Source organism: Adiantum capillus-veneris, chromosome 29, assembly GCF_014529385.1.
Source record: "Adiantum capillus-veneris isolate H3 chromosome 29, ASM1452938v2, whole genome shotgun sequence".
In the NCBI taxonomy this organism is placed as follows: domain Eukaryota; kingdom Viridiplantae; phylum Streptophyta; class Polypodiopsida; order Polypodiales; family Pteridaceae; genus Adiantum; species Adiantum capillus-veneris.
Genome location: NC_140959.1, coordinates 103071241 through 103095445, shown reverse-complemented (window position 1 = coordinate 103095445; position 24205 = coordinate 103071241). Strand labels below are relative to the sequence as shown.

Genomic DNA, 24205 nt, shown 5'->3' with positions numbered 1-24205 from the left:
TAAAGTATAGCCATTCCACCAGACCCTCGTCCCCTGTGCTCTGATCTTGTCTCCTGTCTACCTTCCGACTCTCATCTATATCCTTTATGTGGTAAACTCTGTGTAGGTGCTTGATGCGTCTCCGAGTAAAGTGCTTGATGCATATCCGAGTAACTTACTCATCCACGTATCACGGTCTTTAACATTGGATATGCGTACATGCATGGATCATGTTCTCCTCCTTTGTTCTTCTTCCAATGTTATGTTAATGATAATTGGGGTGAGCGTATGCTCCTTGGTCTTCTCTTTCTTGGCCACTTCAATCCACTTCTCGGCCTCCTCTCTTGCCTCTTGCTTGAGGTTCTTGACAGCTTCGACCCATCCGTGCTTTTGCGCATTAATCTCCTTGGTGATTTGTTCTTGGATGGCTTTCTTGCCGGTGAGTATCTCCCTCTCTTCTTGTCATAAGGGTAGCAATAGTGCCTTCTAGCAGAGAGATTCTTTCTTGGACACTTTCTCTCTCCTCTTTCCATCTCTCCCTCTCCTCTTGCTCGTGGAGAAAAACTACTTTCGCTTCTTTCCATCTCCTTCTTCCAATATTTCATTTCTATCTCCAATGTCAAAATGCGCGTGTTCGTGAGCGCAAATTTTGCCTTGCTAGAGATTGGTGTGAGTGGGGAAGACGAGAGAGAGAGAGAGAGAGAGAGAGAGAGAGAGAGAGAGAGAGAGAGAGAGAGAGAGAGAGAGAGAGAGAGAGAGAGAGAGAGAGAGAGAGAGAGAGAGAGAGAGAGAGAGAGAGAGAGAGAGAGAGAGAGAGAGAGAGAGAGAGAGAGAGAGAGAGAGAGAGAGAGAGAGAGGAAATGAAATGATATATTAACGTCTTCAAAAGGCCAAAATGACCTATGAGACCATCAGATACAAAGTGGTGAATCTAATACAATGTCTGAAATTCAAGTACAAAAAGTACTGAAAGTACAAAAAATGAAAACTAAAAATGAAGTGTGAAATGTGAAATGTGAAATGTGTAATGTGAAAATGTAGAATAGGCCCTCGATGACAATCTGGGTGTCGTGCTAGAATGCCTTTGATCCTCTGCTGGAGTCTCCGTCGATGGAGTGTGCTCCTGTGTCTCGGTCGTGGTCGTCTCGATCTCCCGAGCTCAGTCGCCCTATCAATGAGGGTGCCTCTGGTATGAATGCGGGTACAACTCTGTGTTGGTGGTTGGTCTCTTGGCTCCCTTGATCCAAAGAAGTCTGTGATCTGTCTCTGCGACTGTCGTACTCCATGTGTCCCCAACAGACTATCTCTATGTCGGTGTAGCTCAAGTAGATATAAGCCAAGGCATCTCTGGTCCTGATACCTCATGACTCTATCTAGGGGTCCAAAACCCTCCTTGAATAAGCAATGGAAGCGCCCTCGTATCTCATAATACACAGTGCAGTGGCATATGTAGTGTAGCTCTCTCTGGTTCTCTACCGCATAGTTGACATATCCTAGACTTTGGTGGTATCCCTTTGAATCTACCCGTCTCAATCTCCAGCTGGTGTGAGGATGTGCGAATTTGACCAATAGCGCATCGCAGACCATGAGATAAATGAGTGTCCATGTAGCTCGGAGGAGCCACAAACCCATCTCCCGAAAGTTGGAGAAGGTGCTCTTTGTAGAAAGCCATCTTCGTGTCCAACTCCTGCATCCGCTCTATCCATGTCCTCCTGGTGTCCAACTGTATAAGATCCTGACGTATGAGTCTAGTGATCTCCGTCCGTGTGACTGGTAGGGAGGGTGCATTGAGGGAATACTGAAAGGGAGGCAATCTATCCATGTTGAGACCATGCCTTTGAAACCATGAGGCCATCTGCGCATACCAACATGATGCATCTCCTTGCATCGCTAACTGTCTAGAGGACTCAAGAGCCAATCTAGTATATCTGCCTCTATGTGTATCCCATAGACTGTGCATAAAGGACACTGATCTGGTAAGAGCCTCAATCTCTATAGGAGGGGCAGCTACCTCCGCTCGAATAATCGCATGTGGTACGGAGGCCTTGGCTCTAATCATCCGAGATAGCATAAATACCAAGGGTCTCTCCATGTTCCTCCAACTGTGATGATTCACAGATGGTCCCCACACTTGGACCCCATAAAGCATAGTTGAAGCAACGAAAGTATCAAAGAGCCATAACTTTGTTCGTGGTTCTTGAAACTGAACCTGCGAACACATCCTCTCTAGCCCTCCCAATGCCGCATAGGCTCTGGACAGTCTAGTCTCTGCTGCTCTCCTCAGAGTAAACCTCGGTCCCGTGAATACCACCCCCAGATATGTATATTCATCTGTGTACTCCACAGTGTCCTGACCATATATGAGTGTAGGTGCCGATCTCTTGACCCACTGTGGTGTGGTGTTAAACACCATAACCTTGGTTTTACCAAGGTTCACAGACAATCCACTATCCTCTGCAAAGTTGTGCAATGCATCCAAAGGTCTCTGCATGCCCTCTGGCGACTCTGATATCAACACAATATCATCAGCATATAATAATAAAGGGATCTATGTCCCTGCTAGCGGAGCGCCTCTGTCACCCTCTCTGTCAATGTAGTCAGAGACCTCATCTACATACATACCAAAAAGTGTAGGGGACAAAGGACACCCCTGTTTCACTCCAATAGTGGAATGAACAATGTCAGAAATCCCCTCAAGAGTGCGTACCTGGCCAGTCATCACTGAGCCGTATAAAGCCATGATCAGAACCTCTGACAGTAAATCTCTAGCATGTATCAAGTGCTTTGCCACCAAACCATCATGATCATATGCTCTCCTAGTCCTCATCCTGTCAATGGCGTTCTTCACCATCTCAGTGGTAAAGAAGGTACTAGTGGCTGGACATGGCTCTAGAGGGTCTGGTAATGGTGGTTGCCCAGGTACTGTATATAATGATGCTTCATACTGACCCCAAGTCTCGGGAGAGGTAATCACTGGAGGAGGAGAGTGCTCATGGAAGAGACGCCAGGCCTCACCTGAATCTCGACTCAAAAAGAGCTGATACAAATCACGTTCCATCTGAGCGAGCTTCTTCCGTCGCACTAAACGCCGAAGGGCAATCCGAGACTGTCTATATGTAATGACTCCAAGTATAAGCTCGCTCTGAATCTGAACTCTCATCTCTCTGCACTCCTCATCATGCCAACTATTTTGAGGCATGTTCCCAGAACGTCTTCTCTGATCTAGTTGAGTGTGTGGGTATGCCTGTGTTGCTACCTCATGCAAGATCTCTGTCAATAAAGTGGTGATCTCCTCCACTGTATATACAGGCTTGGCTGCCCACATCCGTCTGTAAATCTCTTCCACATAAACTGAATCCATCTCTGGTGTAAAAGTATACCGTGTGTGTGCAATCCTCCGTGGTGTCTGAGAGACACTATACTAGAAAGAGACTGAAAAAGTCAGGAGAGCATGGTCCACTGCTACTCCAACAGGCCTAGGGCCCACACTGAAATCCTGAATATTAGAGATGAAGCTCGGTGAAGTCATGACATAGTCCACTGTACTGGCCCCATGTCTGTGTGGAAAGCATGTGAATCCCCCAGACGAAGGAAAAATCTCTAGACCATTAAGTATGGCCAGACCATGCGTAGTCGTCATCTCCATGAGATATCTCCCGTACTCTGTGTGCTCTCTATCCTGTGAGTGTCTGTCAAGCCCCATCTCCGATATATCCATGTCTCTAAGCATCTCCTCCGAGGTATCATAAAATACCGTTTGGGAGTTGGCCGTCCTGGCATTAAAGTCTTCCAAGAGAATGATATCTCCATCTCTAGAGAACTCCCATATGTCATCATCAAGTATAGAGAAAGGGGATTGCCCTCTAGGTGAGGTATAGACTGATGTGCTAGGGGGAAAGTAACATATAGCAATGTATAAGAATCTACCTGTCTCAGCTCTCAGTCTCACCCACATGTATCTCGCCTGGTCATCTCTCCGGACAATCTGTAATAGCGGCTGCAACTCCTCCTTGAATAAGACTGCTACCCCTCCTGAACCTCGACTCCCATACTGGGATCTAGCGTCTGGCCGACAAGCTGTCTCCCATAAATAACCAGTCACACTTGGCATCAACTGTCCAGATTTTTGATGTGTCTCTGAGTAAAAGACAATGTATCTATCTCTGAAGCTATCCTCAAAGGCACCCACATCCAGCCTATATGATCCATTACAATTCCATGCCGCCATCCGGAGTGTGGTCCCATATGTCTGGCATCGTCATGCTATGCGTTTTTCCAAAACCACTACTTTCCCTCCTCTATAAACAATTTTTCCCTTCTCCCTTGCTGCCTTGATCTCTGGCATCAACTCTTGCATATGTGCTATTTGTGCTAAAGTAAGGTCATCCCCCATAAATATTCCAGTTTTCTTAAGTGCTGGTCTCTTCTTCAGGAATTCCTTCCTTGTTTCCAAAGTCGGGAAACGCAAAATAATTGCTTTCTCTTTGACGTTTCCCTTCTCATCAACTCCCTTCTTTCCTACTCTCCAAGCACCTATGTGCTTAGGTTCCGGGATGCCCATGCGCTGCAAGAGTTCCTTCACTTCGTCTTCTATATTTTCTTTGTCTTTGATACCAGTAATACGCACATGGAGGGCTCTAGTCCTCCTCTTCTGTTCCTCCTCAATGGTCATATTGATGATGGTAGAAGTCTGTGCGGTTTCTGGCATCCGGGCCTTCCCTTTCTTTGCACCTTCAATCCATTTTTCTGCTTCGTCAACTTTCTCCTGTGTTTTAAATATCTTCGAGCTCCTTTAACATCGAGGGCTGATTTCCCCCTTTCGATTTGGGCATAATTTTGCAAGCTGCAAGTTCCCCTTTAAGCTCTTCAATCACTGCATCTTTTTCCTTCATGCACTTTTCCACATTGGTTTTCCAAGATTCAAAGCTTGCAATTGCCTCATCCAACTTTTCTGCATAATACATTCCATTACATTCACTTCTGCCCGCATTAGAGCCTGCATCTCCCCTTTCACAGATAGATACATCTCATCATGCCTACCAAGCATCGCTTTATCTAATTCTTTTCTCATATCTGCATACATGGAATTCTTATAACTATCTGCGTTTGCGTACATCTCTTTCCTGATGTCATCTCTCATAAAGCTGAGCTCAGATTTAATCATCACTTGAACCCTCTCCATCATTAAATCATCTTGGACTCTGATGGTTTTCCCTGCCTGCAGTGAGCTTGGCGAGAGTATACTATCTCTGTTCCTCCGCTTGAAAGTCGCTTTCATTTTTTGTGGGGTGGTGAAGCCACTTGCATCACCATCCTCGGCTGGTTGGTCCATCCGAGAGAGAAGAAACAAAGCGAGCACTGAGTCAAGGCGCTCACCAGCAGAGGTCTCACCTCCGCCCTGGTTGGCCTCGCCCTCGTCACCAAGTCCTCGCCCTCGTCGTGGCTGACTCCTCGCCCTAGCCTTGGCAGGCTAGTCTCGTCTCGTCGCCCTTGGCTCTTCTCGCCCTCGCCCTTGGTAGGCAGCTCGCTCTCGCCCTTGGCAGGCAGCTCGCCCTCGTCCTTCAGAGGTCAGGACCCTCGCCCTCGCCCTCGCCCTTGGCAAGCAACTCGTCCTCGCCCTTGGTAGGCTCCTCGCCCTCGACCCAGAGGAGAGAGAGAGAGAGAGAGAGAGAGAGAGAGAGAGAGAGAGAGAGAGAGAGAGAGAGAGAGAGAGAGAGAGAGAGAGAGAGAGAGAGAGAGGCCCGTAGGGCGGTGGACTTTGGCTTTCACCCGAAATTCTTTACTTTAGACACACATGGAGAGAACGTGCAAAGGAAACCTACGATGGGAATTAACACTTAAGCATACACACGGCTCGGAAGCTAGAATGCTCCAAGCAGACGCCGACAACCTGTAGGCCCCAAAACTGGCGCCCCTTTCGGTATTTCTTTATACTTTGAGAGGGTAAATTACAAAGTAGAGTCCTGGGAATCCTTTACCTGTATCCCGCTAGATACCACCTGTTTTGGCCAAATTTCGGTAGCATAACATCCCCAAAACATGCGCAAAACCAATTTCCCTGCTGGAATTCACTTCCACTAGCATAAACCCTCTGATTTCTGCCCAAAAACAGTAAATTCAGCTTGCTGTATTTACTGGTTTTTGCCCTGTTTTCGGCTCTAAACAGTCCCCGAACCGTCCTCTGTCAGTGGGGCATTGTTCCCAATGGTTCTGGCATCCGTATAGCTGAAAAACAGTCAATTACAGCGTATACACAGCGCTGAAAACGCACGTGTATGGTGAGGTTATGACCCTCACTGGTGCCTGCTTTGGAGTATCAATTAGCTACCCTGTTCTTGCTCAAGGAGGCTCTTGCCTCAGCAGAAAAGCACGAAACCACACATCTGTACCTCAGTCAAATGAAGAGCCCTCTTGTGGTGCATCACATAACTACACGTAGGGGAGAGAGAGCAGTGTGTAGTGTGCAGGTTATCACTCCTAGCACCACACTGTACATAGAGTGGAAAGAAAGCACTCCATAGCTCTTAACCTGTGAGACAGGTTCTCAATGAAGCATCTCCCTAGCATAAATCGAGCGCCCCCTCTTCTGCGCTTGACCTGTAATGCATCTGTAAACAAATAGATACAAAAGGGGAAGATTTCCATGGCTGCCAAAACTTGCGTATCGCTGAAAACGCAGCAAAACAGCCCTGTAAACATGCGTCTGATGCTTTCCAATGCTGAAAATGAGCTCCTTAGACCTAGATAAAGTCATGGGAAGCTCAAAAATGGAGAGAAATGGCTGAAAATGAGAGTCATAAGCCTCCAAAACTGCTCCAAAAACTTAGTTACGAGTTCTGTTCTCCCAGACATGATAAATTGGCCAATAAGTGCTACTTCGCAGTGATACATGCAATTTTCCTGCATTGGGCTTCCCGCTTAAAATTCTCTCAATTGGTGCATCAATTGACTTTGCAGCAGAGTAATAAAATGTTCCCCTCGTCATTCTGAAGCTAATGCCGCGAACAGATTTCATGGCCCAAAATAGCAGTTCCCTAATTTTTAGGGGATGCTTCCGTTGGACCCCCATTGGTCATCTGACCATCAATGTCCACAAGGACCGTATGCAAAAATGCAATGTAGCCCAACTGTCAGGTACTTTCCTTTGGTGACCCCACCTTGACATTGTACCTTTATTGAGTTTACTTCCCAGTATCCACCAACTTGCTAAGCGCGACGGGGGGACCTACATGATCTTGAATTGAGCCTAGACATCCTCTTACTATACGAATTCCACTGCCGACCAACTTCCTGTCTGTGCGGGTGAAACTACCGTTCACATTGGCGATACAATGTCTGACCAATTGCAACTTCAAATAGAGGGTCTCAAAGATTAAACAAAAATCATTGGAAAGAAACCAACAACTAAGGTTAGCAGTTGCCACATCCTCGTGACATACCCCCCTCTTGAAATCGCAAATGTCCTGGAAGGCCTGAAGGTAAAGCTGTAATACATTCGGTGACTCTGACAGTTCATGCTCTTCCATCCACTTTGCATCCATAGGTGGATAGTTCTTGAACTTCACAAAAATAGCATCTTGCAACCTGTCCCTTAACTTTTACGTATGCAAAAGGCTCTTGCCTCTGCAAACGAGCATAATTTCACAACATTGTAGCGTACCACCACGACCAAGTAAGCTCAAATTTCAAGATGATTTACCAATGCGTCAAAGAATCCAAGCAATCGCCTCAGAGAATCGGCGAGCAGCGTGCCACTTGGCAGACCCACATCACTCCCGCAGGAGATTTAGTGGCCAATCTATCACCGTGAGACCTCTCCCTCCCTATCTTATCTTGGTTCATACTTGCAAAACACAGCAGAAAATCAGCCTTGATTGGAGCACGTTTTGGCAGGGCCAACACGCGGAATTTCCTGTCTGTCTTGTGAAGAGGAACCCTCTTACTTAATGCCCTTCCCTTTGATGGCCATAGTATAATCCCGCGTTCCTGTACTCTGTGTCTTTACCCAAAACAACCGAGGCTCACTTCTTGAGGAAAAAGTGATTGATATCCCGGCAACGGAACCTTGAAACCGGCCCGTCGGGCGGTGAACTTTGGCTTTCACCCGAAATTCTTTACTCTAGAAACACAGAAGAAAACTTGCGACGGGAATTAACACTTATGCATACATACAGCTAGGAAGCTAGAATGCTCCAAGAAGACGCCGACAACCTGTAGGCCCCAAAATTGGTGCCCCTTTCGGTCTTTCTTTATACTTTGAGAGGGTAAATTACGAAGTAGAGTCCTAGGAATCCTTTACCTGTATCCCGCTAGATACCACCTGTATTGGCCAAATTTCGGCAGCATAAGAACCCCAAAACTTGCACGGAACCAATTCCCCTTCTGGAACTCAGTTCCACTAGCATAAACCCTTTGATTTCTGCCCAAAAACAGTAAACTCAGCTCGTTGTATTTATTGGTTTTTGCCATGTTTTCAATCCTAAATAGTTCCCGAAGAGTCCTCTGTAAGTGGGGTACTGTTCCCAATGGTTCTGGCGTCCGTATGGCTGAAAAACAGTCAATTACAACGCACACACAGCGCTGAAAACGCACATGTAAGGTGAGGTTATGACCCTCACCGGTGCCTGCTTTGGAGTAGCAATTAGCTACCCCTGTTCTTGCTCAAGGAGGCTCTTGCCTCAGCACAAAAGCATGAAACCACACAGCTGTACTTCAGTCAAATAAAGAGCACTCTTGTGGGGCATCTGTCACGTGACATCCAACCCTATGTGTCCGTGGACAAGCTACAACATGATCAGGGTTCAGTTAGTCCAGTCAGTCTAGATTTAGAAGTGATCTGGCACTTTTGTGAGTCTATTCGTAGACCGTGCAGGCCCAGTCACTTAGCATAGATGCATATCCTCTGGTTGCACACAACATGATCATCAAAATTCCCATCAGAATCCATTAGAATCAGTTAGGGGAATTTTCCAATGCATTTACCCTATTTTCCCTATTTTTGACATTTTTCACTTATTATTTTTAAGTGACTTCCCAACAAAAGTAGGTAGGGCAATTTTGCTAAGTTTGTATATAAGCAAACCCAAGGTAGCACTCAATGGAAGAAGAGGCAGCAGGAGCACATGATCAACAGGCACCTTCTCAGCAGAACCCCAGCAGGAACCCTTGGCGTTTTTGGTCCCCCTATCCTCGATACACATCAGCCCAGCGTTTTTAGTTTGCATCATCGCCATTATCACCGGATTGCATAGCGTTTTTGCATACCATCAGCAGCACCAGATTCCATGGCGTTTTCAGCCATGATCGCCAGCAACAGACCCAGAACAGCCTAGCATTTTTGCTAGCGACAGCAGGCTGCCCAGCGTTTTTGGTTTTCGGCCAATCTGCAGTAGAAAGATCAACGTTTTCAGCCCTATTGGACAGCAGCAGAATCAGCCCTAATTGGTTGCAGAAGAACCCCCATTTTCAGCCATAAAAACGTAGCCAAAACAGTCATTTTCAGCCACCAAAACAGTCCCGAAATTCAGCAGTTAGAAGACCACAGATTTCAGCCCTAAAGTCGTCGTCGTCATCACCGTCGTCGTCACCGACATAGTCCGAGATTGCATCAGTCCATTGCATCTTCATTGTACGACTTTGTGCAATCATAAGTAGACCACTCTCGCCGACGAGAGTGGGGCCTTCGGAGGACGGTTTTACAGCGTCTCTGGTGTCGTATCTCTCTTCTCTCTCTATCTCTCAGTCTCATACACTTGCACTCACAGTGTCCATTCACTTTGTTTGTGATCATAGCATTCTCTCATTAAGAACAGAAGGCTCTACCTTCCATAAGAACAAAAGGAACCTTGAGCACAGTTGGGAGCAGTCATCTTGAGCAAAGCGCAAACATTCATTCCGATGTACCTAACATTGGTATCAGAGCTTTGGCAGTGTTCTGTATCACTCAAGGAAAGAACCACAAGAACCACAATAATTTGTTTTGCTTGTTGAGGTCGCACGAACCCAAGTTCGCTTGGGCGTGTCGATTCCTAATCGTGTTTTGTTGAAGAGTGACAGGAATCCCAAGAAAGAAGGGCTTGTCTAGCCTCCCATTGTGTCTCTTTTCACTCATTGAGAGCAACCTTGGTGTGAGCGCAAGGCCGCCAAGGGGTGCGCCCGCGGAAAAGAGTAGAACTCGGGTGAAGAGAAGATCCTTCTCAAACGCGATTTGCAAGCGAAAGAAAACCTCAAGAACGAAGACCCCCAAGAACCCAAGTTCCTCGTGAACTTAAGAACCCAAGACCCGCAAGAATCCAAGTTCCTCGTGAACTTAAGAACCCCTAAGAACCCACGATTGCAGAATGGTCATCACTCGAAGCGGAATGAATACTTCGCTTGGAGGTGATGAGCATGAGAGAGGTGAAGTAGAATTTTCCCCACCGGGAGGTTTTTCCGACCCTTCCCCATCTACGACACCGATTGCACTAACTCCAATGGAGAAGTTGGAGCTGTTGTTTATGAAACAGAATTTACAACGTGAAGCAAGAAATGCAGCCATAGCACGTGAGCGCGAGCAAGCACGCTTGGAAGCCAAAGAACGACAAGCCAAATTTGATCGTGAATACAAAGAAAGAAAAGTAGAAATGGAACGCAGACACGCAGAAGACGAAGCAGAAAGACAAGCAGAGAACAAAGCAAGACAAACAGAATTTGATCGCGAGATCAAAGCAAGAAGGGAAGAGTTCTTCCGACTCTTTTCTCAAGCTCAGGCACAGATGCAAGAGATTCGGGAAAAGGAGACTCTCTCAGTCTCTTCTTCTCCAAAGCATGACACACAGGATTTGCATGATTGTGTGAAGCATGATGATGATTTGATTGACAATGACTTGCATGATGATTTGGATGACAAAGATAAGCATGATGATTTGCATGATCAAGATGTGATTTCTCACAAGCATGATGAGTTGCATGAAGATGACGTGATTGTTCACAAGGATGATGTGTTAATGGATGCTTTTTCTAGCAAACCTAACCTCGTTGTAGATTCGATCAATCACGAAGAACCGATCTTGGCTTTCGAGTCAAGTTACAAAGAACCCCCACAGTACGATTCGATCCCTCAGGAAGAAGCGATCTTGGCTCTCGAGCCTAGGTCCAAAGAACCCTCACAGGAAGTATTATGTGTTCGCATGATTGATACGCACGCATTGTTCGAGTGTTTCATTCGTGAGCGTTTCCTGTATTTTAGTCGACGTCCTTATGTGATCCCTTTTACTAGGCATGACATATTGTACGTTGAGCACGTTTCACTCATGAATGAGCACGAATGTATGCGGATTGTTCATGAAAAGTTGAAAAGTATGTATGTAAAGAAATCACATTCCACGTCTCTTCCTTGGCATGACACAGTGGTAGAAAGAGCACATGAAAGTATGAGCACCAAGCACGGGCATTTCCGTTGTGAATTGCCAAAGTTGATTGCTTTAGATCAAAAGAGAAAGATTCGATCTCATTGTTTGCGTGTGTGTGGTGACTGGTTTGGCACTCCGTCTCTATGTTCATCTACATTGCATACACAGTCTTTAGAGACGACAAGATTTTTTCCCTTCACTTTACATGGAATGGGTATGTTCATGGTTTTGTGTTGGAAATAATTTTAGGAATTTTCAGCCATGGAGATTCTTGAAGAAAAAAGAAGCATGACTCTCGACGAAGTTGAAGCATTGAAGGAGCCACAGAAGACTTTGTCTCGCTTTCGGCGCGGCACAAAGAAGCAAGAGTTGTAGACCTTTATGAAGTTCAAGTATCGCACGACCCACACATCAGAGTGGGCCGGCGAAGAGTCCCTCCTAGGATTCCGGATACTATTGGCGATCTCCCTCGACGCCATACACTTCGGTACCAATACCTCACTTTGAAAAGGAGGGGATGTCACATGACACATCCAACCCTATGTGTCCGTGGACAAGCTACAGCATGATCAGGGTTCAGTCAGTCCAGTCAGTCTAGATTTAGATGTGATCTGGCACTTTTGTGAGTCTATTCATAGACCGTGCAGGCCCAGTCACTTAGCATAGATGCATATCCTCTGGTTGCACACAACATGATCATCAGAATTCCCATCAGAATCCATTAGAATCAGTTAGGGGAATTTTCCAGTGCATTTACCCTATTTTCCCTATTTTGACATTTTTCACTTATTATTTTTAAGTGACTTCCCAACAAAAGTAGGTAGGGCAATTTTGCTAAGTTTGTATATAAGCAAACCCAAGTTAGCACTCAATGGCAGAAGAGGCAGCAGGAGCACATGCTCAACAGGCACCTTCTCAGCAGAACCCCAGCAGGAACCCTTGGCGTTTTTGGTCCCCCCATCCTCGCCACACATCAGCCCAGCGTTTTCAGTTTGCATCATCGCCATCATCACCGGATTGCATAGCGTTTTTGCATACCATCAGCAGCACCAGATTCCATGGCGTTTTCAGCCATGATCGCTAGCAGCAGACCCAAAACAGCCTAGCGTTTTTGCTAGCGACAACAGGCTGCCCAGCGTTTTTGGTTTTCGGCCAATCTGCAGCAGAAAGGTCAGCGTTTTCAGCCCTATTGGACAGCAGCAGAATCAGCCCTAATTGGTTGCAGAAGAACCCCCATTTTCAGCCATAAAAACGCAGCCAAAACAGTCATTTTCAGCCACCGAAACAGTCCCGAAATTCAGCAGTTAGAAGACCACAGACTTCAGCCCTAAAGTCGTCGTCGTCATCACCGTCGTCGTCATCGACATAGTCCTAGATTGCATCAGTCCATTGCATCGTCATTGTACCACTTTGTGCAATCATAAGTAGACCACTCTCGCCGACGAGAGTGGGGCCTTCGGAGGACGGTTTTACGTCTCTGGTGTCGTATCTCTCTTCTCTCTCTATCTCTCAGTCTCATACACTTGCACTCACAGTGTCCATTCACTTTGTTTGTGATCATAGCATTCTCTCATTAAGAACGGAAGGCTCTACCTTCCATAAGAACAAAAGAAACCTTGAGCATAGTTCGGAGCACTCATCTTGAGCAAAGCGCAAACATTCATTCCGCTGCACCTAACATCATCACATAACTCCACGTAGGGGAGAGAGAGAGTAGTGCATAGTGTGCAGGTCATCACTCCTAGCACCACATTGTACACAGAGTGGAAAGAAAGCACTCTATAGCTCTTAACCTGTGATAGGTTCTCAATGAAGCATCCCCCCAGCATAAATCGAGTGCCCTCTCTTCTGTGCTTGGCCTGTAATGCATTCGTGAACAACTAGATTCAAAAGAGGAAGATTTCCATGTCTGCCATAACTTGCGTATCGCTGAAAAGGCAGCAAAAAAGCCGTGTAAACACGCGTCTGATGCTTTCCAATGTTGAAATGAGATCCTTGGACCTAGGTAAAGTCATGGGAAGCTCAAAAATGGAGAGTAATAGCTGAAAATCAGAGTTATCAGCCTCCAAAACTGCTCCAAAAAGTCAGTTACGAGTTCTGTTCTCCCGGACTTGATAAATTGGCCAAAAAGTGTCAGTTGGCACTCATATATGCAATTTTCCCGCATTGGGCTTCCCGCTTAAAAATCTCTCAAGTGGTGCATCAGTTGACTTTGCAGCAGAGTAATAAAATGTTTTCCTTCTCATTATGAAGCTAATGACGCGAACAGATTTCATGGCCCAAAATAGCAGTTCTCTAAATATTAGGGGATGCTTTCGTTGGACTCCCATTTGTCACCTGACCATCAATGCCCACTAGGACGGCATCCAAAAATGCAATGTAGCCCAGCCGTCGGGTACTTTCCTTAGGTGACCCCACCTTGACATTGTACCTTTATTGAGTTCACTTCCTAGTATCCACCAACTTGCTAAGTGCGACGGGGGGGACCTACATGATCTTGAATTGAGCCTAGACATCCTCTTACTATACGAATTGTAGTGCCGACCAACTTCCTGTCTGCGACTGAAACTACCGTTCACATTGGCCATACAATGTCTGACTATTTGCAACTTCAAAAAGAGGGTCTCAAAAATCAAACAAAAATCATTGGAAAGAAACCAACAATAAGGTTAGCAGTTGCCACGTCCTCGTGACATACCCCCCTCTTGAAATCGCAAACGTCCTGGAAGTCCTGAAGGTAAAGCTGCAATACATTTGGTGACTCTGATAGTTCATGCTCTTCTATCCACTTTGCATCCATAGGTGGATAGTTCTTGAACTTCACCAAATAGCATCTTGTAACCTGTCCCTTAACTTTTACGTATGCAAAAGGCTCTTGCCTCTGCAAACGAGCATAATTCCACAACACTGTAGCCTACTAGCCACGACCAAGTCAGCTCAAATTTCAAGATGATTTACCAATGCGTCAAACAATCCAAGCAATCGCCTCAGAGAATCGGCGAGCAGCGTGCCATTTGGCAGACCCACATCACTCCCGAAGGAGATCTAGTGGCCAATCTACTACTGTGAGACCTCTCCCTATCTCATCTTGGTTCATACTTGCAAACACTAAAATCGCAAAATCAGCGTTGATTTGACCACTTTTTGGCAGGGCGAACATGCAGAATTTCCTGTCTGTCCTGTGAAGAGGAACCCTCTTACATAATGCCCTTCCCTTTGTCGGCCATAGTATAATCCCGCGTTCTTGTACTCTGTGTCTTTACCCAAAACAACCGAGGCTCACTTCTTGAGAAAAAAGTGATTGATATCTTGGTAACGGAACCTTGAAACCGGCCCGTAGGGCGGTGGACTTTGGCTTTCACCCAGAATTCTTTACTTTAGACACACACATAGAGAACGTGTAAAGGAAACGTGCGATGGGAATGAACACTTAAGCATACACACGGCTAGGAAGCTAGAATAATCCAAGCAGACGCCGACAACCTGTAGGCCCCAGAATGGGAGCTCCTTTTGGTATTTCTTTATACTTTGAGAGGGCAAATTACAAAGTAGAGTCTTGGGAATCCTTTACTTGTATCCCGTTAGATACCACCTGTTTTGGCCAAATTTCGGCAGCATAACAGTCCCAAAACTTGCGCGAAACCAATTCTCCTGCTAGAACTCAGTTCCACTAGCATAAACCCTTTGATTTCTGCCCAAAAACAATAAATTCAGCTCGCTATATTTATTGGTTTTTGCCCTGTTCTCAGCCCTAAACTGTCTCCGAATCGTTCTCTGTAAGTGGGACACTCTTCCCAATGGTTCTGGCGTCCGTATGGCTGAAACTGTCAATTACAGCGCATACAACAGCACTGAAAACGCACCTGTAGGGTGAGGTTATGACCCTCATGAGTGTCTGCTTTGGAGTAGCAATTAGCTACCCCTGCTCCTGCTCAAGGAGGCTCTTGCCTCAACACAAAAGCATGAAACCACATAGTTGTACATCATTCAAATGAAGAGCCCTCTTGTGGGGCATCACATAACTGCACGTAAGGGAGGGAGAGAGCAGTGTGTAGTGTGCAGGTCATCACTCCTAGCACTACACTGTACACAGAGTGGAAAGAAAGCACTCCATAGATCTTAACCTGTGACATGTTCTCAATGAAGCATCCCCCCAGCATAAATCGAGCGCCCCCTCTTCTGCGCTTGACCTGTAATGCATCTGTGGAGAAATAGATTCAAAAGGGGAAGATTTCCATGGCTGCCAAAACCTGTGTATCACTGAAAAGGGAGAAAAACAGCCCTGTAAACACGCATATGATGTCTTCCAATGCTAAAAATGAGCTCCTTGGACCTAGGTAAAGTCATGGGAAGCTCAAAAATGGAGAGAAATGGCTGAAAATCAGAGTCATCAGCCTCCAAAACTGCTCCAAAAAGTCAGTTACGAGTTCTGTTCTCCCAGAGTTGATAAATTGGCCAAAAAGTGCCACTTGGCACTCATACATGCAATTTTCCCGCATTGGGCTTCCCGCTTAATATCCTCTCAACTGGTGCATCAATTGACTTTGTAAGAGAGTAATAAAATGTTCCCCTTGTCATTTTGAAGCTAATGACGCGAACAGATTTCATGGCCCAAAATAGCAGCTCCCTAAATTTTAGGGGATGCTTCCGTTGGACTCCCATTGGTCATTTGACCATCAATGCCCATTGGGACCGCATGCAAAAATGCAATGCGGCCTAGTTGTCGGGTACTTTGCTTTGGTGACCCCCACCTTGACACTGAACCTTTATTAAGTTCACTTCTTAGTATCCACCAATTTGCTAAGTGCGAGGGGGGGACCTACATGATCTTGAATTTACCCTAGACATCCTTTTACTATACGAATTCCAGTGCCGACCAACTTGCTGTCTGCGTGTGAAACTACCGTTCATATTGGCCATACAATGTCTGACCATTTGTAACTTCAAAAAGAGGGTCTCAAAAATTAAACAAAAATCATTGGAAAGAAACCAACAACTAAGGTTAGTAGTTGCCACGTCCTCGTGACATACCCCCCTCTTGAAATCGCAAACGTCCTCGAAGGCCTGAAGGTAAAGCTGCAATACATTTGGTGGCTCTGACAGTTCATGCTCTTCATCCACTTTGCATCCATAGGTGGATAGTTCTTAACCTGTGATTGACAGGCTCTCAATGAAGCATCCCCCCTAGCATAAATCGAGCGCCCCCTCTTCTGCGCTTGACCTGTAATGCATCTGTGAACAAATAGATCCAATAGGGTAAGATTTCGATTGCTTCTGAAATGTGCATATCGCTGAAAACGCAGCAAAACAGCCCTGTAAACACGCATCTGATGCCTTCCAATGCTGAAAATGAGCTCCTTGGACCTAGGTAAAGTCATGGGAAGCTAAAAAATGGAGAGAAATGGCTGAAAATCAGAGTTATCAGCCTCCAAAACTGCTCCAAAAAGTCAGTTACGAGGTCTGTTCTCCCATACTTCATAAATTGGCCAAAAAGTGCCACTTGGCACTCATACATGCAATTTTCCTGCATTGGGCTTCCTGCTTAAAATCCTCTCAACTGGTGCATCAATTGACTTTGCAGCAGAGTAATAAAATGTTCCCCTTGTCATTCTGAAGCTAATGACGCGAACAGATTTCATGGCCCAAAATAGCAGTTCCCTAAATTTTAGGGAATGCTTCCGTTGGACTCCTATTGGTCATCTGACCATCAATGCTCTTTCATCCACTTTGCATTGATAGGTGAATAGTTCTTGAACTTCACCAAATAGCATCTTGCAACCTCTCTTAACTTTTACGTACACAAAAGACTCTTGCCTGTGCAAACGAGTATAATTCCACAACACTGTAGCGTACTACCCACGACCAAGTAAGCTCAAATTTCATGATGATTTACCAATGCGTCAATGAATCCAAGCAATCACCTCAAAGAATCGGCGAGCAGCGTGCCACTTGGCAGACCCACATCACTCCCGCAGGAGATCTAGTGGCCAATCTACCATTGTAGACCTCTCCCTATCGCATCTTGGTTCATACTTGCAAACCCTAAAAACGTAGCAAGAAATCAGCCTTGATTTGACCGCTTTTTGGCAAAGCGAACATGCGGAATTTCCTCACTGTCCTGTGGAACCCTTCTCCATAATGCCCTTCCCTTTGTTGGCCATAGTATAATCCCACACTCCTGTACTTTGTGTCTTTACCCAAAACAACTGAGGCTCACTTCTTGAGAAAAAAGTGATTGATATCCCGGCAACGAAACCTTGAAACCAGCCCGTAGGGCGGTGGACTTTGGCTTTCACCCAAAATTCTTTACTTTAGACACGCACAGAGAGAACGTGCAAAGAAAACCTGCGATGGGAATTAACACTTAAGGATACACACGGTTCGGAAGCTAGAATGCTCCAAGCAAACGCCGACAACCTGTAGACCCCAAAATTGGCGCTCCTTTCGGTATTTCTTTATACTTTGAGAGGGTAAATTACATAGTAGAGTCCTCGGAATCCTTTACTTGTATTCCGCTAGATACCACCTGTTTTGGCCAAATTTCGGCAGCATAACAGTCCCAAAACTTGCGCGAAACCAATTCTCCTGCTAGAACTCAGTTCCACTAGCATAAACCCTTTGATTTCTGCCCAAAAACAATAAATTCAGCTCGCTATATTTATTGGTTTTTGCCCTGTTCTCAGCCCTAAACTGTCTCCGAATCGTTCTCTGTAAGTGGGACACTCTTCCCAATGGTTCTGGCGTCCGTATGGCTGAAACTGTCAATTACAGCGCATACAACAGCACTGAAAACGCACCTGTAGGGTGAGGTTATGACCCTCATGAGTGTCTGCTTTGGAGTAGCAATTAGCTACCCCTGCTCCTGCTCAAGGAGGCTCTTGCCTCAACACAAAAGCATGAAACCACATAGTTGTACATCATTCAAATGAAGAACCCTCTTGTGGGGCATCACATAACTGCACGTAAGGGAGGGAGAGAGCAGTGTGTAGTGTGCAGGTCATCACTCCTAGCACTACACTGTACACAGAGTGGAAAGAAAGCACTCCATAGATCTTAACCTGTGACATGTTCTCAATGAAGCATCCCCCCAGCATAAATCGAGCGCCCCCTCTTCTGCGCTTGACCTGTAATGCATCTGTGGAGAAATAGATTCAAAAGGGGAAGATTTCCATGGCTGCCAAAACCTGTGTATCACTGAAAAGGGAGAAAAACAGCCCTGTAAACACGCATATGATGTCTTCCAATGCTAAAAATGAGCTCCTTGGACCTAGGTAAAGTCATGGGAAGCTCAAAAATGGAGAGAAATGGCTGAAAATCAGAGTCATCAGCCTCCAAAACTGCTCCAAAAAGTCAGTTACGAGTTCTGTTCTCCCAGAGTTGATAAATTGGCCAAAAAGTGCCACTTGGCACTCATACATGCAATTTTCCCGCATTGGGCTTCCCGCTTAAAATCCTCTCAACTGGTGCATCAATTGACTTTGCAGCAGAGTAATAAAATGTTCCCTTGTCATTCTGAAGCTAATGACGCGAACAGATTTCATGGCCCAAAATAGCAGTTCCCTAAATTTTAGGGGATGCTTCTGTTGGACTCCCATTGGTTATCTGACCATCGATGCCCAGTGGGACCGCATGCAAAAATGCAATGTAGCCCAGCTGTTGGATACTTTCCTTTGGTTACCCCACCTTGACATTGTACCTTTATTGAGTTTACTTCCTAGTATCCACCAACTTGCTATGTGCGACGGGGGACCTACATGATCTTGAATTGAGCCTAGACATCCTCTTACTATACGAATTCCAGTGCCGACCAACTTCCTGTCTGCGAGTGAAAGTAACGTTCACATTGGCCGTACAATGTCTGACCATTTGCAACTTCAAACAGAGGGTCTCAAAAATTAAACAAAAATCACCAACAACTAAGGTTAGTAGTTGCCACGTCCTCGTGAGAGAGAGAGAGAGAGATGAAATGTTATATTAACGTCTTCGAAAGGCCAAGATGTCCTATGAGACCAAAAAGTTACAATTGGGGAATCTGATACCATGTTTGAGTACGAAAAGTACAAAGAATTCAGACTAAAACACTAAAACATTATATTACTAATGAAATGAATCTGAAGCTGATTGGGAACTGAAACGATTTAGAGGGAAGGGGGGGGTTGGGTTTAGGGGTTCAGATGAAATCTCTCATCGGTTGTTGTCGAATCTCCTCAACATCCTCCATGGTCAGTACTCTTGTTGGACGTCTTGCATGTCGAGCTAGCTCGGCTCGGATAATCTTATGTGGCATTGAGACCTTAGCCCGAATCATCCGAGCGATCATAGAGACCAAAGGCCTCTCCATATATCTCTATCCATCTGTGCTGCCAGATCTCCCATGATGGTCTACTGAGGATCCCCATACCTGAACTCCGTAGAGCATAGCTGAAGTCACTAGAGGGTCAAAAAGCCAGAGCTTTGTTCGCAGTTCTTGAAATTGAACCTGCGAACACATCCTCTCCAGTCCTCCCAAGGTTGCATAGACTCTCGTCAGTCTAGTCTCTGATGCTCTCCTTAGTGAAAACACCGGTCTACTGAAGACTACCCCAAGATAGTTATATACGTCTGTGTACTCCACAATTTCCTGGCCATACGTAAATGTGGGTGCTGACCTCTTGACCCACTGTGGTGTGGTGTTGAACACCATAACCTTGGATTTCCCAAGGTTGACAGACAATCCACTGTCACGAGCAAATGTGTGCAAAGCATCTAAATGATGCTGCATCCCCTCTGGAGAGTCAGAAATCAATACAATATCATCAGCATATAGTAACAACAGAATCCATGTCCTTGCTAGCTGAGCCCCTCTGTCTCCCTGACACTCTACATAGTTTGAAAACTCATCCACATACATCCCAAGTAGAGTCGGAGATAGGGGGCATCCCTGCTTCACTCCAATAATGGAGTGGACCATGTGAGACATTCCCTCAGTAGTGTGTACCCATCCCATCACTGTCCTATATAAAGCCAAAATACCCATATCAGCTCTATAGGCACACCCATGTCCTGTAGTCTACGTATAAGTCTGGCTCTCGACACTGTGTCAAAAGCTTTGCCATACTCAGTGTACTCCTCATCCTGTGATAGTCTGGATAGGCCCATCTCTATAACGTCCAGTTCCCTCAGCATCTCCTTGGAAGTATCATAGAATATTGTCTGGTGATGGGCAGTCCTAGCATTGAAGTCCCCTAGTATGATAATGTCACCATCCTTGGAAAACTCCCATATGTCATTATCCAAAATTGCAAAGGTGGACTGTCCTCTAGGTGATGCATATACTGACGTATTAGGAGGAAAGTAACAAATAGCAATGTAGAGGTAAGAGATATCTGCCTGTCTCTGCCCTTAGCCTCACCAACATGTACCTAGCCTACTCATCCCTGCGCGCTATATATATCAATGGCTGCAACTCCTCCCTCAATAAAATTGCCACTCCCCCTGAGCCCTGTCCTCGATGCTCCGATTTGGTCTCTTGTCTACAAGCTGTCTCCCATCTATATCCGCTCACCTTTGGCATGGATTGCCCAGGGGCTTTGATGTGTCTCGGAATAGAAAATGATCTCTCTCCCAGTGAAACTATCCTCAAAGGCACCTACATCAAAACGGAGTGACCCATTACAATTCCAAGTTGCCATCTTTAATGTGGTCCCATAGGTCTCGCACCATCATGCGGAGCGTCGCTCCAATACACCACCCTTCCATCCCGGTAAAAAGAAATCTTCCCTTTCCCCCTTGCCGCTCTAACTTCCGGCATTACCTCTTGCATATGAGCAATCTGCGAGAGGGTGAGGTCATCTCCAAGAAAGATGCCTGTCTTCTTTAGAGTCAGTCTCTTCTTCAAGAAGTCCTTCGCTTCCATGGAGGGGAAATGGAGGATGAGTGCCCTTTCCTTCGAGGTTTCCCCCTTGCTCCCACTTTTCTTATTGCCCACTCTCCAAACCCTCGTATGCGTCTACTCATTCACCCCCACCAGAGTCATGAGTTCTTTCACCTCTTCATCCACATTATCTTGGTCTTTGAGACCACATATCCTTACGTGTAAGGTCCGCACACGTCTCCTTTGCTCCTCTTCTACTGTCAAGTTAATGATGGTTGGTGTGGGGGTTATTTCCTTGCCCTTTCCTTTCTTGACAATCTCGATCCATTTCTCGGCCTCTTTTGCTTTTTGTTGGCTCTTTGTGATGACATCTACCCACGAGGTCGTCATTTCTTTTTTGTTGCTCCTCACCTTCTTTGATGGCCCGCACTTGTTCTTTAATCATGTTAAGCTCTTCAACTACTGAGGGTTGAAGCTCTTCCTCTTCGAGGACATTTTGCGATTGCACCTCTACAAGCTCTTTCTTGAGTAGTGCGATTTCCTCATCTTGGGCCTTCACACGATCCTCAAGTGTATGTATGGTGCTTTCCTGTGCCGACACGCGTTCGTCGAGTGTCTTATAGTACCTAGAAGGTGGCGATTAATCTTGTTGATGGACTCACTCATTTCTTCCTTGCATTTTTGAATGGCATCCTCCATAGGATTATCCTTGCCATTTTGTTTCCTCATGATTGAAGGCCGCAAAAGGAGAGGGAGAGGAAAAGAATTTTGAAGAGAGAAAATTGGCTTTTTTTTTTTAAAAAAAAAATAATAATAAAGAGAGAGACCCCAAAAATAGCAAAAAAAAACCACAAGCTAACCCTAAAAAACAGCAAGAGATACTTTTAAAAAACAACAAAAACAGTGGTTAAACCCTAAAAAATAGCAAGAAGCAATTTGGAAACCCTAAAAAACAGTGGCAAAACTTAAAAAACAGAAAAACCCGTTTTGAAACCTTAAAAAACAACCAAAAAGAGGGCAAAACCTTTAGAAAACAGCGGTGAAACCCTGAAAAATAGTAAGAAACTATTTGAAAACCCTAAAAAACAACAAAAAAAAATGGCAAAACCTACAAAGCAGCGAAGAAAACAGTTTCAGAACCCTAAAAAGCAACAAAAAGTAGTGATGAAACCCTGAAAACAGCAAAAGAAGGTGTGGAGAGAGAGCCAAACCCATGGAGATGGGGGGGGAGAGAGAGAGAGAGAGAGAGAGAGAGAGAGAGAGAGAGAGAGAGAGAGAGAGAGAGAGAGAGAGCCCCGGGGGGTGGGGGGGAGGGCGATGAATAGCACGAAAATGCTGGCTATGCTTGTTGCAACAACATGACAATACACACATAGTAACAAGAAATGCCGTTTTGGAAATGCATTATTTTTAGTCGGCGTTTCTATGCTTACGTTGTGTGTGTCTAAGCTCTCTCTATCTACGGTTTATGACATACACCCGAAGTGCTGCTTTGTCATTTTTGTGGTTTACTATAACTTAGATGTAGAATCGAGCTCTGAACGGAGATCATGAAGCAAAGAAACTTCTCGAAGTGGCTATTTTGACATCACATGATTAAATAGAACAGAGGTTCTACAAGAAAACGGACAAGGTAAATTTGTTGCAAGCAAGATTAAAGGCCTGCATGTAGAATCAGGAGAGATTTTTCTCGAGGTTATTTCCTTCCCTCCCTCCTTGCAGCATAAGGAACGTAAAATTGCATATGGATTCTTTTTTGTTGGTTTCTTGATTATTTGAAGCCTGTAAAAGGAGTCCTGATTGAATGGCTAAAAGTCACCAATAGGCTGACAACTTGCCTGCAACTTTTTGGCAGATTCTATGCAATGGGCCTGGTACCTGTGTACCATTATGTGTTGCAGGATTCCTTCTTAAGGTACTCCTCAATTTCCATATGTTCATTTTGTTGCCGTGTAAAATAGGGAATGTTAATAGGGAATATCCATGGGAATTAACATAAAAGGTGCTCTATTGTAAATTTTCAGGTCGTGGGTATCAAGTGGGTTGTGATTGTGTATGCTGAAAGCATAGCCAGGGTAAGGCGCCTATCCCTTTCAGGCCTTATTCTGTACAAGCTAAGGCTTGCTGACAAAGTTTACGTCCAATGGACCAAGCTACAAGAAATGTATCCACACACTGAATTTGTGGGCAGATTGATGTGACAACACATATCTATAGCACTTAAATGGGAAGTCACTTTATTTTTGCATTGGATGTTATAAGCTCTGAGCCATAGTTTTTGTCATAAGTGTATGATTGCCCAATCATAAGTTTGCAAACGTGGGAGTGTGATTTGATTTCATACTTCAGACATAAAAAATTGGGGTTTCCCCCCCCCCCTTTTTTTTTTTTTTTTTGCAATTTTGCAATGTGCATTAGCCTTGTAGTTGTAAATTCTAGCTTCTAACGTGTAGTCTTTTTATGTTCTTAAGTCTTATTGTTTAAAAATAAAGGAAATTCATGTGCCTTATCATATATCCCCGCCCCCCGCGGGGAAATTTCTTTATGTGGCGTATGAAATCTGGCGAATGATATTTTCTATACATATATCCATATGCAGTATGTTTGGCATTAAAAAAACTATCTTTATACCTTCTTCAAGATGGCCCTTTGAGGTCATTACAATTGTGCATTTGTCCTGTCAACAAAAGTTATAAGAGGAGTTAGTTGCAATTGGAGAGGCAGTCACTAGGGATTAATATATTGTTTGTGGATTTGAGGTGATTTGTGGAACCTTCATTAAGAGGATCTATGTTGCTTGCCAGCGTCCATTAGGGGATTTGATATTGCAGCTGTGAAGACACTGAAGGAAAGGCCAATTACGACAGGCTTAATGTCCCTGATGTTGAGGACCTTTCATGAGAGGTTACAATTAGCATCCTAGTTTGCATCTATAACTAGGTGGTGCTCCATTTAGTTAGGCTTGGCTGTGGGTTGGTTTATT

At 45.1% G+C, this 24205-nt stretch overlaps 1 protein-coding gene across 2 annotated transcripts in view; it reads left to right on the top strand.

The window, feature by feature from the left end:
* Positions 1–23610, top strand: part of LOC147419682 (UDP-N-acetylglucosamine transferase subunit ALG14-like protein) — a 150121-nt gene extending 126511 nt beyond the window's left edge. For both annotated transcript variants that reach the window (XM_086505538.1, XM_086505537.1), the window contains 2 exons: positions 23078–23137; positions 23247–23610. In XM_086505538.1, the coding sequence (XP_086361664.1) occupies positions 23078–23137; positions 23247–23423 (237 nt within the window). In that variant the 3' untranslated portion in view covers positions 23424–23610. The remainder of the gene's footprint in view (positions 1–23077; positions 23138–23246) is intronic.
* Positions 23611–24205: the final 595 nt, after the last annotated feature.